Source organism: Phaethon aethereus (genome assembly GCF_964289735.1).
Source record: "Phaethon aethereus genome assembly, chromosome: 4".
Taxonomy (NCBI): domain Eukaryota; kingdom Metazoa; phylum Chordata; class Aves; order Phaethontiformes; family Phaethontidae; genus Phaethon; species Phaethon aethereus.
Window position 1 is genome coordinate 41,020,764 of NC_138578.1, and position 15,304 is coordinate 41,036,067.

The 15,304-nt window shown below is 36.2% G+C and overlaps 1 protein-coding gene across 2 annotated transcripts in view; it reads left to right on the forward strand.

The window, feature by feature from the left end:
- KLHL2 (kelch like family member 2) overlaps positions 1-15,304 on the forward strand; it is a gene marked incomplete at both ends in the record, with an annotated part of 63,299 nt that overhangs the window by 45,856 nt on the left and 2,139 nt on the right. For both annotated transcript variants that reach the window (XM_081999067.1, XM_081999068.1), the window contains 7 exons: positions 5,489-5,598; positions 7,011-7,127; positions 8,137-8,286; positions 9,220-9,337; positions 9,984-10,181; positions 10,912-11,013; positions 11,944-12,072. In XM_081999067.1, coding sequence (XP_081855193.1) covers positions 5,489-5,598; positions 7,011-7,127; positions 8,137-8,286; positions 9,220-9,337; positions 9,984-10,181; positions 10,912-11,013; positions 11,944-12,072 — 924 coding nt within the window. The remainder of the gene's footprint in view (positions 1-5,488; positions 5,599-7,010; positions 7,128-8,136; positions 8,287-9,219; positions 9,338-9,983; positions 10,182-10,911; positions 11,014-11,943; positions 12,073-15,304) is intronic.

The following is a 15,304-nucleotide window of genomic DNA, read 5'->3' on the forward strand; positions in this document are numbered from 1 at the left end:
CTAGAGAGACACTTGCTCACTGCTTAGGCTTTAACATATTTCTTAGTTATAATCAAAGAATAGTAATGTACTTGCACTCACTGCACAGGCCAGTACGGACTTTGGAAACATTGGATTACCTGTAGAAGTATCTTTTGAGGACCAGCTTTACACAGCAGAACTTCTTGGCTTTTAGCATCATGCTGAGGAGATGTTGAAGAAACTTTAGGGAGTCTTAGCACGTGTTGCCAAGCAGGGATTGCTGTGTTGTACTTAACTGTGGGATACCATGTTCTTGATTCTGGTGCTCTGAGTCTCAAACTTTTGAGTCCTGACTAGACCTGGAAGCCTGCATGTCTTCTGTAGACTACTCTTGTGTACATCCATATGCATGAGATTGAAAGGATGTAGTTAGCAGAATCGTTCTTATGATGCTATTCTGAGTAGCAACGTCTGTTGCTATGCTTCTGTTACCTTGGCTGCTATGAATTTCACGGTGTTCTCAAGTGCAGTTATTTAAGCATAAAATTGACAAGTAAATCAGATTAAAAAAAAAAAAAAAAGATTCTGCAGTGTTTAGCTTCTGCTGGTTCTCCAGCTGGCAGAGCTTGTATCTATCCCTCTGTAATAAGGCTGGAGTTCCTGCTTGACCAGTGCCTTCTGTTAGGCCATTAGCAAAGACCTTTTGTCCCAAGCCAGAAAAATCACAAAGTGAGATTGTGAATTGAAGCAATAATTTTAAAAACTAATTCTTGCTAAATATTTTTGTTTCACCTGCTTGAGAAATTGTCATTGTTCTTTTAAATGAATGTAAGGCTTAGATCTTTCCAAGTTCCCATGCTCTGCATTGCTTTAAAACAAGAGGTTATCTTGTTTTAAAGAAAGAATCCTACATTTCTGGAAAGTTCCATCTGGTTTTGTAGCATTTTCACATCAGAAAGGTGCAGGTATTCCATTTAGTTTATAAAAAATATCATCATCTGTTTTGTGGAATAGAAATACTTGGTCTAAACCAGACAGAAGACAGTTATAAGACTTGATATAGTTGATTGTGATATTTTTTTCACACACTAATACGCCTTAGATTACTGTCATGTAAAGACCTAGGGAATGTAAGGGTTTTTTCCCATTTTTCCAGCTGCAGCCTCTGGCACTGATAAGCTCTGGCCATGTTTTTCATACATGTTAATGTGGCTTTGGGAAGATCTTTGAAGAAGATTTCTGAATGTGTACAAAATGTTAAAAAGATTTCTGGAAATGGATATTAAGTATCATCAGCTGCTGGAACACATCAGAAAAATGTTAGAAAATGACTGAAGCCGACCAATGATGGAACAGAAATTTAGGCAGTCTTCAACAATGTCATAGCCACTGTCATAAAACAAAAAGGAGAAGATGGGTTACAGGCTTTTATTTTTGGCCTCCATGCTTCTCTGAAAGGTTTTTAATCTGAGGGAACTTCAGCAGACCTTTGCTTCTGTATTTTTTTATTCCACTTAATAAAGGCAATTAAGCCAGAGAAAGTCTGCCTGTACGTATATAAATGAGTGAAATAATGTTTGTGAATTCATCCACAAATGTTTATAGCATACAATGTCCTGTGCAGATTTCAGATGTAGCTTTCCTTCCTATGTAATTGAAAAATATAAAGTTATTGCCAACATCTTTATGGCCAGCAAGACTATATGCCTTTTGGATAGAAGAGGTAGATCAAGTGCTTACTGCTGCCGTGTGTATAATACACATCTCCAGACTCATAATGAAAAATATCAAAAAGTGGTACATTTACAGCTCCTATTGTCTTCCTGTGCTCTCCACACTTATTGTACTTCCAAAGAATTTGTTACTAGCCCCCTTCATATTGTTAAAAGCTTCCTTTTTGTCCTTTTAGTTTGCCCCTGAAGCTGAAGACTCATCCTACTGGTACAGGGCAGACAAGGACAGATCTTTAGCTATTCAGATAGAAACTGTCTCTATCGGTTGCAAAAATGTGAAAATCAGTTTTTCATATGCAATTGGAACAGATATTTTAGAAATGTCTTAAAATGGAAGTTTTTTTTTTTCTTAAAGGCAGATTTTAGTTTTGATAATAAAATAGGATTCTTCTTGCTTAGGAAGTGGGAATTGGGAGCCAAGCCTCTGCAGCTTGTTTCCAGGCTGCCTGACTCTGGAGCCAGCTGGCTTCAATGCAAGTGGCAAGAAGTGCGGCAGGATTCCAGTACGAATTTGTCAAAAGTTGCACGCTGTGTGGAAAATTCTGATTGGGGTGGGGGGGGGAAACAACGTATTTTATTCTCTCGTGAAAACTTCCAGCCAGATAGTTCTATCTGTTTGCTTATCTAGGAGGTGTTCATGAAGAAAGAAGTGTGTTACCTAATGCAACAAATGAAAATGAAGCTAATTTGAGATTTTGCAGGGAATAGATGCATGAAATATTTAATCATGTCATAAGTTTCATGATGTTTGATGTTAATATCTCCAGATTATCAAAGCTTTCAGGATGTGAGCAATAATACGGGATAGTACAAATCCTAACCCAGAAGGCAAAAAAAATGCACCCCCTTGTACTATTTTTCTCTCATAATTATCAACAAAAGAGGATATAAGTGGGATTTTTGAAACTTTTAGTACTGAATCATATTATTTCAAAGATGCTGATATCCTTCTTGTTAAAAGGAAGCAAAAAGTGTGAATTTCGTAAGGATTATTTTTATATATAATAATGCCTTCTGTCTTCAGCACTTGAACAGCTTTAGATAAATTGCCATTGGCAGACTTAATTGGTGGTTTTGCATTTCATTGTTCTTTTCAGTTTCTAATTATTTTGAATAATCCATCTAGCTGTAATTTCAATTGGCTTCTGCCAAAAGATTATCTATCAATCAGTTAAGATGGTCTCCTTGACAACAAGAGAGACAGTTCTTAAAAGAAGTTATTTCACCTTACCTCTTTTTTTGATGACTAAAATTTATATAGCAATCTACTCTTCTATTTCTCCTTTTTTCTGTAATTAATTCAGCTGAGGATTTGTTTCCAGGTGTTGCTTGAGAACCTGAGCCTGTAGCTATTGACTGAGTAGTTTGGTTTAATTTCTCCTTTTTTTCCACTCTTCTTTCTTTGCTTGGACCCATGCCTTATGCTTTAAGCACACAGGCTGACATCCAGTAAAACAGTCTTAGTTTTTGTTCAAGTGCTGTCTGTTTTTGTCGGATTTTCTTCTACAGTTCTCGTCCTAGCATGGAGACAGCCCCACATTCATTGTATTACTTTGAAAACTCCCAACTTTCACTCTTCTGTTTAGGGGCTGGATCTCTTCCTATTTAGAGCATGTCATAAATCTAAATCACCTTTTAAAAATAGAAGGCTTTTGTATGAGTCTATAAAATCAACTGGGTACTTCCAGTTTATGAAGTGTATCCTGTTGGATGTGATCCTCTGTTGGATCATCTTTCTCAAGGGAAAATGAACAAGGCTCCTGAACCTCAGATGTGTTTGAGACACAGAAGAGTGTTGTTTCTGCTTTCTGCTTGCTTCTTAACTCAATTTCTGAGTACAGTCAGACGTGCTGTTTTGTGGCACTGTCACTTGAAATGTGGAGTTTATCATAAAACTAATTTATGCTAATCAACTTTCTCAATTTCTATTTGCCATCTGCAAATAGTAAAATTAATCAGATACTTATTTCAATAAGTGTACCTCAGAAAACTCTACTTCAACTCAAGAAACTGCATATTTGTAGCCTGAAGAGCAAACAGACAATGATTTGTAAGGAGTGGAAAATGGTGGTGGTATAAAAATCAGTAGTATTTCTCCTCATCCTTTCTATGCCATTACCTGAAATACAGCAGAAAATACTATGTGTGTCCATCATAAGAGAATGCTGCAGAGTTGGAGGGACTTGTAGTGATGATGATTGCATGAAAAGGCTGGTAGGATGAGGGTGGTGAAAAGGTAAGGACTGTCTACATTAGAGATGAAGGCTAAAAAGGAATATAGAATAATGAATGATTTTGAGTAGGCAGGTTGTGGCTTTCCCTATCATTGTATTCAGCATTAGAACATGGGGATATTAATTGAAAACTTATTAATGGTAAACTGTGTGTTGAATTTAGATGTGGGCCTTTTTGTTCAATGAGACTGTGAGATTTTTACTATAGGAAGGTATTAAAGTCAAGAATTTAACGAACTCAAGGGAACTGGACTGTATCTCACTAAACTAATTGCTTAGTAAAATGTGGTTAAGGTAAAAAGTTATGCTTCTGGCTACCAATCTCTAATCTTTCATGATTATAGTGAGACCTTTATGGGAGGAGGTTTTATTATCATACTTTTCATATAAATTCTTAGACTTTTGCCTGAAGCAATTTGTGCTGCCTGTTTCAAGGAATGGAATGCTGAACCAGATAAAGGACAAGAATTATACCGTGTTAGATATATCTTTTTATGCTCTCTAGGCTTTAGTGCAGTGTGAAAAAGCTGTTGTACCCTGCAAAGTTGACCTGAAAATTTTAGACTTCTTGATCTGGAAGCATTCAGCATTCTTTAACTTTTTTTAACAGCTTAAGACAGTTTATCAAGCATGGAGTCTAGTAGCACTAGTGGAGTGATAGAAAAGGCTTTAAAATTTTTTTTTAGTTTGAGTATGTTTGACCTTTTTCTACTTACTTTATTTTTGAGTGAATTCTTAAATTCCCAGTAACAGTTGTCCCTGCTAACTTCTGTTAAGAATAGCTGAAGAGGGGGAAAAATAACAGTTAACTGGCTGGAGCTACTTTTTAAGCAACTGAATGGTTTAAGAACCAATTTTAAGGAAGGGAGAGGACAACTGAATAACTGAAAAACAACTTGACAAAGATATGTGCTCTATCTTAAAAGAAAATGTCTGGTTCTACAACTAAAACATTAAATTTTGTCAGTTTTGTTTACTTTAAGTTGAGGCATTAAAAAAAAAATGAGGAAAAATTACACACCTTCTACATGTTGTAGGGATTGTGATATGTAGTATTTTTATGACCTTGGAGAAGGTCCGAGAGATGCAACAAGATCCAGATTTCTTGTTTGATTTGACCTATATTAAATTGCAAAAATGCTGGTTAGTTCTAATGAATCAGCCATTGTTCACATTGAACTACAGGTTTAAAATGTATTTGTCAACAACATACAGAGCATATTCTTTTTCTGGAATCTTTTTTGCGGTATTTGTGTGTACAAAGACAGCAAAATAAGATTTAAGTACTTCCTGAGGACAAGTACTGAGATGAAGCAATGCTGAAAACGTTAAATTGCTACGACTGCTACATTTAGTATAATGTATTTTAATATTTCAATTATTTTAAAGAATCTTTAAATATAAAAGCTGTTTGAGACCAAGCTTTAACCTATATAAAATATGTTAAGGTATTCCTTCTAGCATGCATTTTGAATATTCTGTTTTTCCTCTGCTGCTTTAATGCTTGTTGTGGGATACGCTTCACACTGTATGTTAGAGTACTTCTTTTCCTCCAAACAGAACAGCACTTTTCTGATGTCGTACTTAGTGAAGAATACCTCAATCTTGGTGTAGAGCAGGTGTGCAGTCTTATATCCAGTGACAAACTCACAATTGCCTCAGAAGAGAAGGTAAGACCGCCTGTATCCCAGTATGCTTTTTGTTCTTTTGGATGAGAGCGCGAGCTGCTATCGTACACTTGTTTGGATGCGTTCTTTGTTTCCTCAGTGAAATTAGGCATGTATTGTGCTCATGTTTAAAGGATTTTTCCCAAAAAATGTTGTCAGTCCGATGATGAAAATTAATTTCAGCTCTTAAAAATCCTAAAACTATATTAAATCACATAACCCTTTGTTCTTTGAAAAAAATTGAAACAAGATTAAATGGAAATTCTTTCTCATCTCCAAGCAGAACAAACAGAACACATGTTGTGAGTCACATACACAGGAGTTTCGTTTACCAAGGGATAAATAAATCAAAAATAGTAGTTTGAAGAGCAAGTATATACCATCTACTAACTTCAGCATCAGCAGTCCCATGAAGGTATTAAAACTCTGTATGTACATGTGGGCTGTTTAGCCTAACTGAACAAATGTGGGTTGCAAAGGAGATGGCTAGGTAGGTTGGGGTAACCAAACTTGAGTTTCAATATGTGTTGGCTCACCTTTAGCTAGATCTCATTCTTTTAAAGCTGTTTTTGAAACTCTCCAGTGAGCCCAGTCCCTCTCTTTGAACCTCTAACGGTTTTCAGGTTGTAGATTTATTCATTCTGTGCTTTTGAATCCAGTTGTAATCAATTTAAAATATTTTGGTTTTCTTTTTTCCAAGGAGTATATAGATGTACTAACACCTCTGTTCAAATGAGGCTAAGTTGTATTCAAAAGCACATTTGAATACTGATTTGTACAGCTAGGTAGTGTTTTGTGTTAAAACCTTTTTGAAACTTTGAATCTAAGAACTGTCTGCTTGAACTGCAACTAGCAAAGTCATGTTGCTGTTCACGTAATACCCTGAAGGTCCGGATGCGTCACTTTGATACATGTGATGCTGCTTCTGAGGATTATAGTTAAGGTTTTCATGCTCTAGTATATAATGACCTGCTGTGCAATAAAGGAGAAACTAGGCTTGGGATCGCTTCTCCTGGTAAGGCTCAGTGATAAGAAGTCATTTGAATGATGATGTGGCAGGTCGATTCTCCACGAAAGGAAGAAAAGTACGAGGATTGTAATATTGCTGCTGCCGTGGTGTTTGTTTACCTAGTTTTACTGGATTTTCAGTATCAATGAAATTACTGTGCGCATTTTGTCGACGTAGCACAGCTATCTTTGAAACACCAATAGAGAACTGATACAAAAAGAGACTGGCTAATGCATCTTCAGAATTTTGTAGTGGATAACTATGGAAATAACGGGAGCTGTAACTGCTGTCTTTTCTTACGCTGGCAATTTTCGTATAAGCAAAAACTATTTTTGGAGGCACACTGATATTTTCATACTTATCAACTTGTAAGTCAAGGGACTCGCATTTGTTTGTTTTCTGGAAGGTATTTGAAGCAGTGATAGCGTGGGTAAACCATGACAAAGATGTAAGGCAGGAGCTAATGGCACGCCTGATGGAGCATGTTCGGCTGCCTTTGCTTTCCCGGGAATATTTAGTTCAGGTAAGCAAAAAGGAATACTGATTCTTCTGCACGTGAACATTTCTGTTTTTTTTTTTAATGCCAGATGGATAATTTTAAAATTAAACAACAGTGTAAGGTAGGGTGTTACTGACAGTAAAAATAAACAGACAGCTACTACCACAGACGCACGTGCACATACATACGCAGAATCAAGAATAGAGGATGACATGTATAAGTAATTGATCTATTTGGCTAACTACTTGTTATACCACACTAGTAATCTGGATGATATAATTTGCTAAGGTCAGGTTACCTTTCATTTGTAATATGACCTTTGATACAAGATTTGTTTTCATAAGTGAATTTTCAACTTAAGAATTTTATCTATTGCTTAAGTTGGTTAGGAATTAATGACAAAGGAAACATTCCTTTACCGGGTTCAGATATAATAAATTTTTTAAAATTTTATAAGCTCATTTTGAATATTTTGGTGTCAGGACAAATATTTAGGATTGAAAATATAGGTTCACTATTAGCATTGGTTAGTAGGTATAGTAGTAAGTTGGTAGGTCTTTATTTTAGAAATTCTGCTTTTGTGATTTGAATTTCCCCTGCTTTGTGTGGGTTGTTTTGGGGTTTTTTTTTGTTTGTTTGTTTTTTGGGGGTGTTTTTGCTTTTTTTTTTATTGTTTGTATTGTAATTTGTTAAATTAGTCTCCACTATGCCCCCCCCGTAAAGTGTTCTGTACTCCCTGTAATTGAAAAGTCAAGAAATGTGCCTGATCATAAGAAAAGTGATTTACCTTGCCGAGCATTGTTTCTTCCACTTACGAGTTGAGAACCCACATCTCCCTGATTTTTTTTGTTTCTAGTGACTGCTTATTGTCATCATGTAAATTTGTGTCTAACTGTGGTTAAACCACAATCTAAAAAATCAGATTAATCTGCATTTGTGTGATATAGCACAGGCTTTATTACACTTCAGATTGTAAGTTGTGTTCTACTTCCTTAACATGCTCAGACCTTGTTAAACTTCTATTAATAAACAGAGAGTTGAAGAGGAAATATTGGTTAAGAACAGCAGTGCTTGTAAAGATTACCTCATTGAAGCTATGAAGTATCACTTGCTGCCAACTGAGCAACGAGCATTGATGAAAAGCACTCGAACAAAACTGAGAACACCTGCTAGCCTTCCAAAAGTAAGACCTTTATTTTTCCAATGTACTTATTTCTTCAAACTCCATTTTAAAATATTTCATGAGAGCACGACTGTCACTTGGGGTATTCCAGTCAAAATTTTTGTACCAGGATTATTTATCACAAAAATATAACAAGTGATTAGCTTTACGCTCCATACTACTTATGATATAGATGTTATAGTCTCCAACCTACGCACAGCACCACCACTACCTCCCCTTCCAATAAACATTTTTAATAAATGTGTCAGCATTCAAGAAATATACAATTATGGGGAAGTAAGCCTGTTTTTAAAAAACAAAAATAATCAAAGCAAAACAAGGACTGAAGCCTCTGGGTTAAGGCATTTTATTAAATTTTTAGCTAAATATTGCCTTTTGTTCATTTTAGGAGAAAACAAAACAAACATTAGATATTAATCTTCTTTCCAATGGAGTAAAGACGTTTTCTCATAGTACTGTTATGGCAACTGCAATAATGGAATAGGAGATTCCATTCAGCAGATTTTGCACGTTTCTCTCAAAGGAACCAGATAAGGCTGTTCTGTGATGGATGGTCACAGTTCCATTGAACATCATGTACACTGAATTCTCATACCTGAGGTCTGAGTAGGATGTGAAGATACAGCAGGATCTGCCTTGTTGAAGGGAGCTGTACTGAGATTCTAAATGCGTCCTGCTTTTCTACCTTAGATATTTCCTCTGGCCACTATAATTACAAATTGCACGTGTTTAAAACAACCCCCCCCCCCCCCAAACAAAAAAAACCCCATCCCTAATTTTGCCTAGCTTGCAAGACTCAAATTTCTTATTTAGGAGAACCATCCTTTAATTATTTCTTGTACAGAAGCTTGATTCATTTTTTAACACTTTTTTGATCTTTCAGGTGCTCTCATATATGCAAATAACTAACAGATATTATCATCTCCCTTTTAGTTGATGATGGTAGTTGGAGGACAGGCACCAAAGGCAATTCGCAGTGTTGAATGCTATGATTTTAAAGAAGAACGGTGGCATCAGGTAGCTGAGTTGCCTTCCAGAAGGTGTAGAGCGGGTAAATGATGCCTAATTTTTTTTGTTTGTTTTGGTTGGTAATGCGTCAGAATTTAGGCGTCTGTATAAAGCATCGCACATTCTTTGGAACAGTACTGAAGACATTTATCTGAGAAGGGTTAAGCCTTGACTTCAGTGATCATCCTTAAAATTTGAATTACTTGATAATCTGGAACAATGCAAGTTTCGTAACTTCATCTTAATTTGTGCTTCAGTTTGTAATCTCTAGAATAAACTGCTTTACTTCCTATAGATACAGAGGATAAATAAATTCCAATATTAATGCATTATAATAATAAGTATTTTTACAATTAAAATAAGCTATTATTATTAAATAAGATGAAGAAGGTGAAGAAGTGACCAACTGATACTAAAAATGTGAAAATGTGACCTTAAAGCAGCTGAGATATCTAAGCAAGAAGAAATTCAGCAAGGATGATATTCAGAAGTGTGAGCTATTAGTAACAAAAAGTGTCAGAACTTCTAGTGCTTAATCTGAATAAAGTGTGCCTCTGGGACACTGTCAAAAGCCCGATAGTGTAGGGAGTACTGTAAATTGTGTCAAATATCTGCATACTTAGGAGAGTACAGAATAGAATTAACAAAGACTAAAACGCTCATCTTTCCTCCCCGATTCCCTGCTCTAGGAATGGTGTACATGGGAGGCATGGTTTATGCTGTTGGTGGTTTCAATGGTTCTCTGAGAGTTCGCACAGTAGATTCCTATGATCCCGTGAAGGACCAGTGGACAAGTGTTGCTAATATGCAAGACAGGAGAAGCACACTGGGAGCCGCTGTATTGAATGGCCTTCTTTATGCTGTGGGAGGATTTGATGGGAGTACAGGTATATTTGCCTTTATATGCTGATGAGCTTTGACTACTCTTGACATAGTTATAACAAATTTAAATGTCTTTTTTTTCCCAGTAGCTGTGATGAAACCAAGCATGAGGGTAGCTTGGTATGTTGTGGTGTGGAATGTGCTTCAGTGGTCACATCCTTCTACCTGAACAGTGGACTGTTTGCTCCCATCTGAGTTTAGGCTTAATGACTAGTGAATCTTTGACAAGTACCCTTTCAGTATTCCTTCTACAGTCAGAGTCCTTAACTCATGGAAGATGTGAGCAGCAAAATTACCTGGTCTCTTTTGTCCTGTTTGCGTTTGAAATACATGTCTGCATTTTCATGTAGTGTAACAAACAACTCTCTGACCTGTGGGTCAGACATACACTGTTCATTCTCTTCACAGATGCATTAAACTGTTTGTGCAGAGATTATCCTTTTCCTTAATAACTATTTGTAGGAGAGAGCACTGTGACTTAATTAAAAAGAAAGAAAAAAATCTAGGGAAGAATTTTTCAGAGTTCCACAAAAGCTTTTATTAATTTGCCCTTTTTCAGACACCAAGAATTGGTTGACTGTAATTGCCTACATAAAGAACGTCAGTTATGCCTTTTGCACAGTAATCAACAGTCCCTAAATAATTTGAATTTTCAGATACGAAGAATTTTCCAGAAGGTAGACAGTGTGCTGCACCTAGATTTATAGAGAACATAATGTTGTATTGTCTTCATAGGTTTATCCTCAGTCGAAGTTTACAACTTAAAGACTAATGAGTGGTTTCATGTAGCTCCAATGAACACAAGAAGAAGTAGTGTTGGCGTAGGTGTTGTTGGAGGTAAGTTGACAAATTATATTAAAAAGGAGGGGGAAATGCATTTACCCTACTACCTGTTCTCACTTTTGAAAACACATTGCAGATTTATGTTTTTGCTCAACCTTGTAATTCAAATGGTATGAACACCACGTAATCATTCTACTTGGTTTTGATCAGCTTTCAGCATAGTTGTTCTAACTTTTTTTTCAGAGCTTCAACTGTGCCTGAGGCCAGCTGAGGAAAAGCTCGCTAAGCATGCATGCTCTAGGTTACACATGTCAGCAAAGCTAGAAAGCCTGATTACTGCAGTGATGACCTTATAAATTGGTCTTTAGTGATGTAGCACTGCAGTATTGCCAACTCTGTTATCTGTGGCTGACTTTGCTGGTTGCATGCTGGGGATGATCTCAAGGACAGTGCCAGGAAAACTGCTGACTTTCGAGTCAGCTTGGTGGTGAACAGCCTGGTTGTCACTCGCACAATGCAGAGCTGGGCTGGCTCTTGGGTCTTAAAACAGCTTTAGGTGTGTGTTTTAACTGCATAGGAACCACTGCTGTTTCTGATCTGAAAATGCAGGCTGTACAAGTAATTTTCATCAGAATTTTTGATATTTCTAGGAAGCCTATTTGCAAGTTTCCAATGTTGGACATACTTGACTTAGCTTGAACAATTCTTATTAAGACCAGGGTAAAGTACCTTTGTACTTCAGCCAGGCAGTTTAAAATCTTTTGACTCACATTGTTTATTAGCTATTGGCTGCCTTTTACATCCTAAAAATGAGAAAGAACTACAGTGTATTATCTTGAACCATTTACAAAATAGAAACTCAGTAACTGACAACAGGTACCGATTAGTAGCTGATTCAGAGAATGATGACTTCCCCTCAGCCTGTGTACCAATATAATCTGTGTGCATTAGAAATCTGTAGGTTTCTGTTGGTTACCCTTCTAGGTAAACTGTATGCTGTTGGTGGGTACGATGGGGCGTCACGTCAGTGCCTTAGTTCAGTAGAATGCTATGATGCTAATACAAATGAGTGGACCTATGTTGCAGAAATGAGCACTAGACGGAGTGGAGCAGGTGAGTGGACAAGAATCAACTATCCTTGTAAAACTGAAACAAATTTGTGGTTTTTAAATGTATCTAAAAATGTAAAAGGTAAGCTAAAGTCTGAGTCTGATGGAATGCGTTAGTCTTAGATGACGGATATATTGCAAGTTATAAACATAAAACTGCCCTACAGAGTAAGATTCAGTCTGTTAATAGTAAATATCTTTCCTTGCTTTTTCATACTTTTCATATTCCCCTTCTTCCCATAACTTCTGATGTTCTTAACATACAGACTAATATGCATGGATTGGGACAATCAATTTAGTATCACCTAAATACTAAAGTATTGAAATCTGGATGTCTAGGATGAAAAAAAAAGTAATTTCTTCAAAGATGTCCCTTTGCCAGTGTAGGGCTGATTTTTCAAATACCGCTTTCAGATTGACTTTACGTGTGAACTGTGACTAGATTTCCACCTCTTTGGAGGACTTGTTCTGCATTCTGATTCACTGCAGGAAATTTTGTCCTTGTTCATTCTTAAGTTTGTATTACTGGTTTCATCTTATTACTTCCACTTATGTACCCTTTGTTTCATCTTCAGTAGTTCTTCTCATCACCTGGTGTTTACATCCTTTGGATATGTATAGGCTACTACATGTTATCCTTCCTTATCGTTTAGCCAAGGTATATCCATTTATTTCTTTATAATCTTAAAAATCCCTTCTTTATTTTTTTCCTTCTTGCAATTCCGAGTATGTATATTCCTCCTTAAAGACATCAAAAGTGCCTGTGGTATTCTGATTTTGTTTAATGAAATGATGCTTCCACAGCTCCAAATTTACTTTAGCATTTTCATTATCTATTTATATTATGGACTCAAATCTCATTTACTGTTCACTGTCCTCTATTTGTCTTTTGGTATTTCAGGTTTTTTCAACTCGCAGAAGTTGTTTTATTTCTCTAGATGCGTTCCCATGGACTTTTTCAAGTCAAATTGCATGATATTATTTTTCTACGTTTTTTTTTTTGTTAAGTCACTTTTTTGCCAAGTACTCACTGGTGCTTTTTAGCAACACCTTTCAAATATCTACTGGTTATTGCATTAATGTGCTTCGTAATTGGAAGAGATGTTGCTACAGATAAAATTGGATGGACTTCTAATATGCTCAGTAGATGAATAATAGTTATCCCAACTTTTCATCTTGCCTTCCATTATTCGTTTTAACTCTGAACAGTTTTTAATCTGTACAATGATGTTAAAATTAAGTCCAAATTATTTCAAAAGAAATATTTAAAAGTATCAAAATCATTACTAAAATTAAGATAATTTAGTTTGAGATACTTCCATTATATCATTACAGAATCAGCAAGTTGATATGTCTCTTATTGCTAAAAGTAGTGTTTTGGTTGTGTTTCTAAACTACAACTATGACGTTAATGAAGGGAACATCTAGTTACTCAGTCTGTCCATCTTGGAAGTAAATTCTGGATTAAAAACTGGCCAAAGTTGCAGTAAGGGTACAGTTAAATACTCCTGTCTAATATTTCCAAGTTTTGAGGAAAATATTTATATAAAATGGGCCAATTACAAGTATCATTATAAAGACAAATAGTGTTGGTGGGTTGTGACAAAGCTTCATTTTGCAGCCTGCCTGCACACCCATTTTATCTCAGTGTTTGTTTTTTTCAAATATTCTGGGTTTGCAGGCTATTGTTATGCTTGCAGCCTATTTATGCACTAGATAGTTTCAGATTTTTTTTAAATGTTGAATTACTTCTACAACTCTGAATTAGTGCTTTAGACACACTAACTACTGGGATCTTTCAGCCCCTCTCCTCCCTGCCCTTGTCCCAGAGTTCAGGACTGTGTTTGTTTATTCAACTCTCTGCTGCCTTTTACCTTGTCTCTGATTTAAAAAAAAAAAAAATGGAGAGGAAAAGTAAATGTAGTCAGTTATTTCAGATTCATAGTAAAATCATCAACATTTTTCTGTGCCGCTCTTAAATACATGGAAAATTGGATTTGTGCGTGGGGGAGGAGTGGGCAGCAATGTGAAAATCATGACTATTGATTGAGTTTGGCTGTAGGGGCCAAATGTCCAAAACCACCAGAACTGTTTCAACTGGTCATCAGTCCTGCTGGTGTTATGGGTGCTAACTACAGAGAATTTTGTTCCTGTATTAAACCTTTGGATCTCTGGTCATCTCAAGGAACTTAAGCCCATCTCTTCTGTTCCTACTGCTTCAGCTTCAGAGGTTAATCCTCAGTTACTCTTCTTTAGTACCAACTGCTTCTCAGTTGATCAATATGGGGACAAATCTGTTTCCAGCAACATGTTGGGATGAGGAACTTCAGATCCAGATATAGGCCATTTGGGAGGGATGAGAGATAAAAGGCAGGGTCCTGAAAAATGGGCAGGAAAGAAAAATAACAGAGAAAGGAGAACTCGGAAGACGGCAACAAGAGGATACAGACGGAAGGAGCAAAAAATAAGGTAGGCCTTGGAAACTGGGTGTGGGATTAAGGGAAAATGAAGCACCAAAGAGGAATGGAGGACATTATTAAAAATAAGGAACTATCAAAGAAAAAATGGCAATGTGGCAGAGGAAAAACTCTACACACTGAATAGGAAGGTAGGTAACTGTACAGAAAGCTGGGGTGGGGGGAAATTTATATCACATCACATATTTAAACTAAAAATCTTAGCCTTCCTTTTAGCTCTGTAATGTTTAATGTTACAAAAGATGAATGTTGTATTATCCTGCCTAATAAAGTGTGATCAGAGTGGGAGAAAGAAAAGCTGTCGCATTATAATGTGACATGATAGCTAGAAATAATAGCAATAAAAGAGGAATTAAATTAACTGGGAAGGATATCGGGAAATGTTAGTAGTGAATATCACTGATAAAGCATTATTAGATAGCATAATAAAGCAGTGTCCTATTAAGAAGCTATTTTTCAGATTTGCAGTACCAATTAACTCTTCCATGTTTCCTTCCCCTCTTCCTTTAATTATTAAAAGCTGTCATCTTAGTAAGAAAATTTAGTTATTTCAGCAGGAGTCATTTCTCTCCCTGTATAGGAATGGCTCTTACATACCATATTAGTGATATGTTTTCAAAGATATTTCAGCTGGCTATTAAGGTCTCAGGTTTCTTTTTTTTTTTTTAACCCAGTTTTTTTTTCTTCTGAAGGATTTAACTGATCTTTTGCATTCATATTTGCAGTTTCCCTTTAATAAAGATTTTAAGTGGTGCCCTT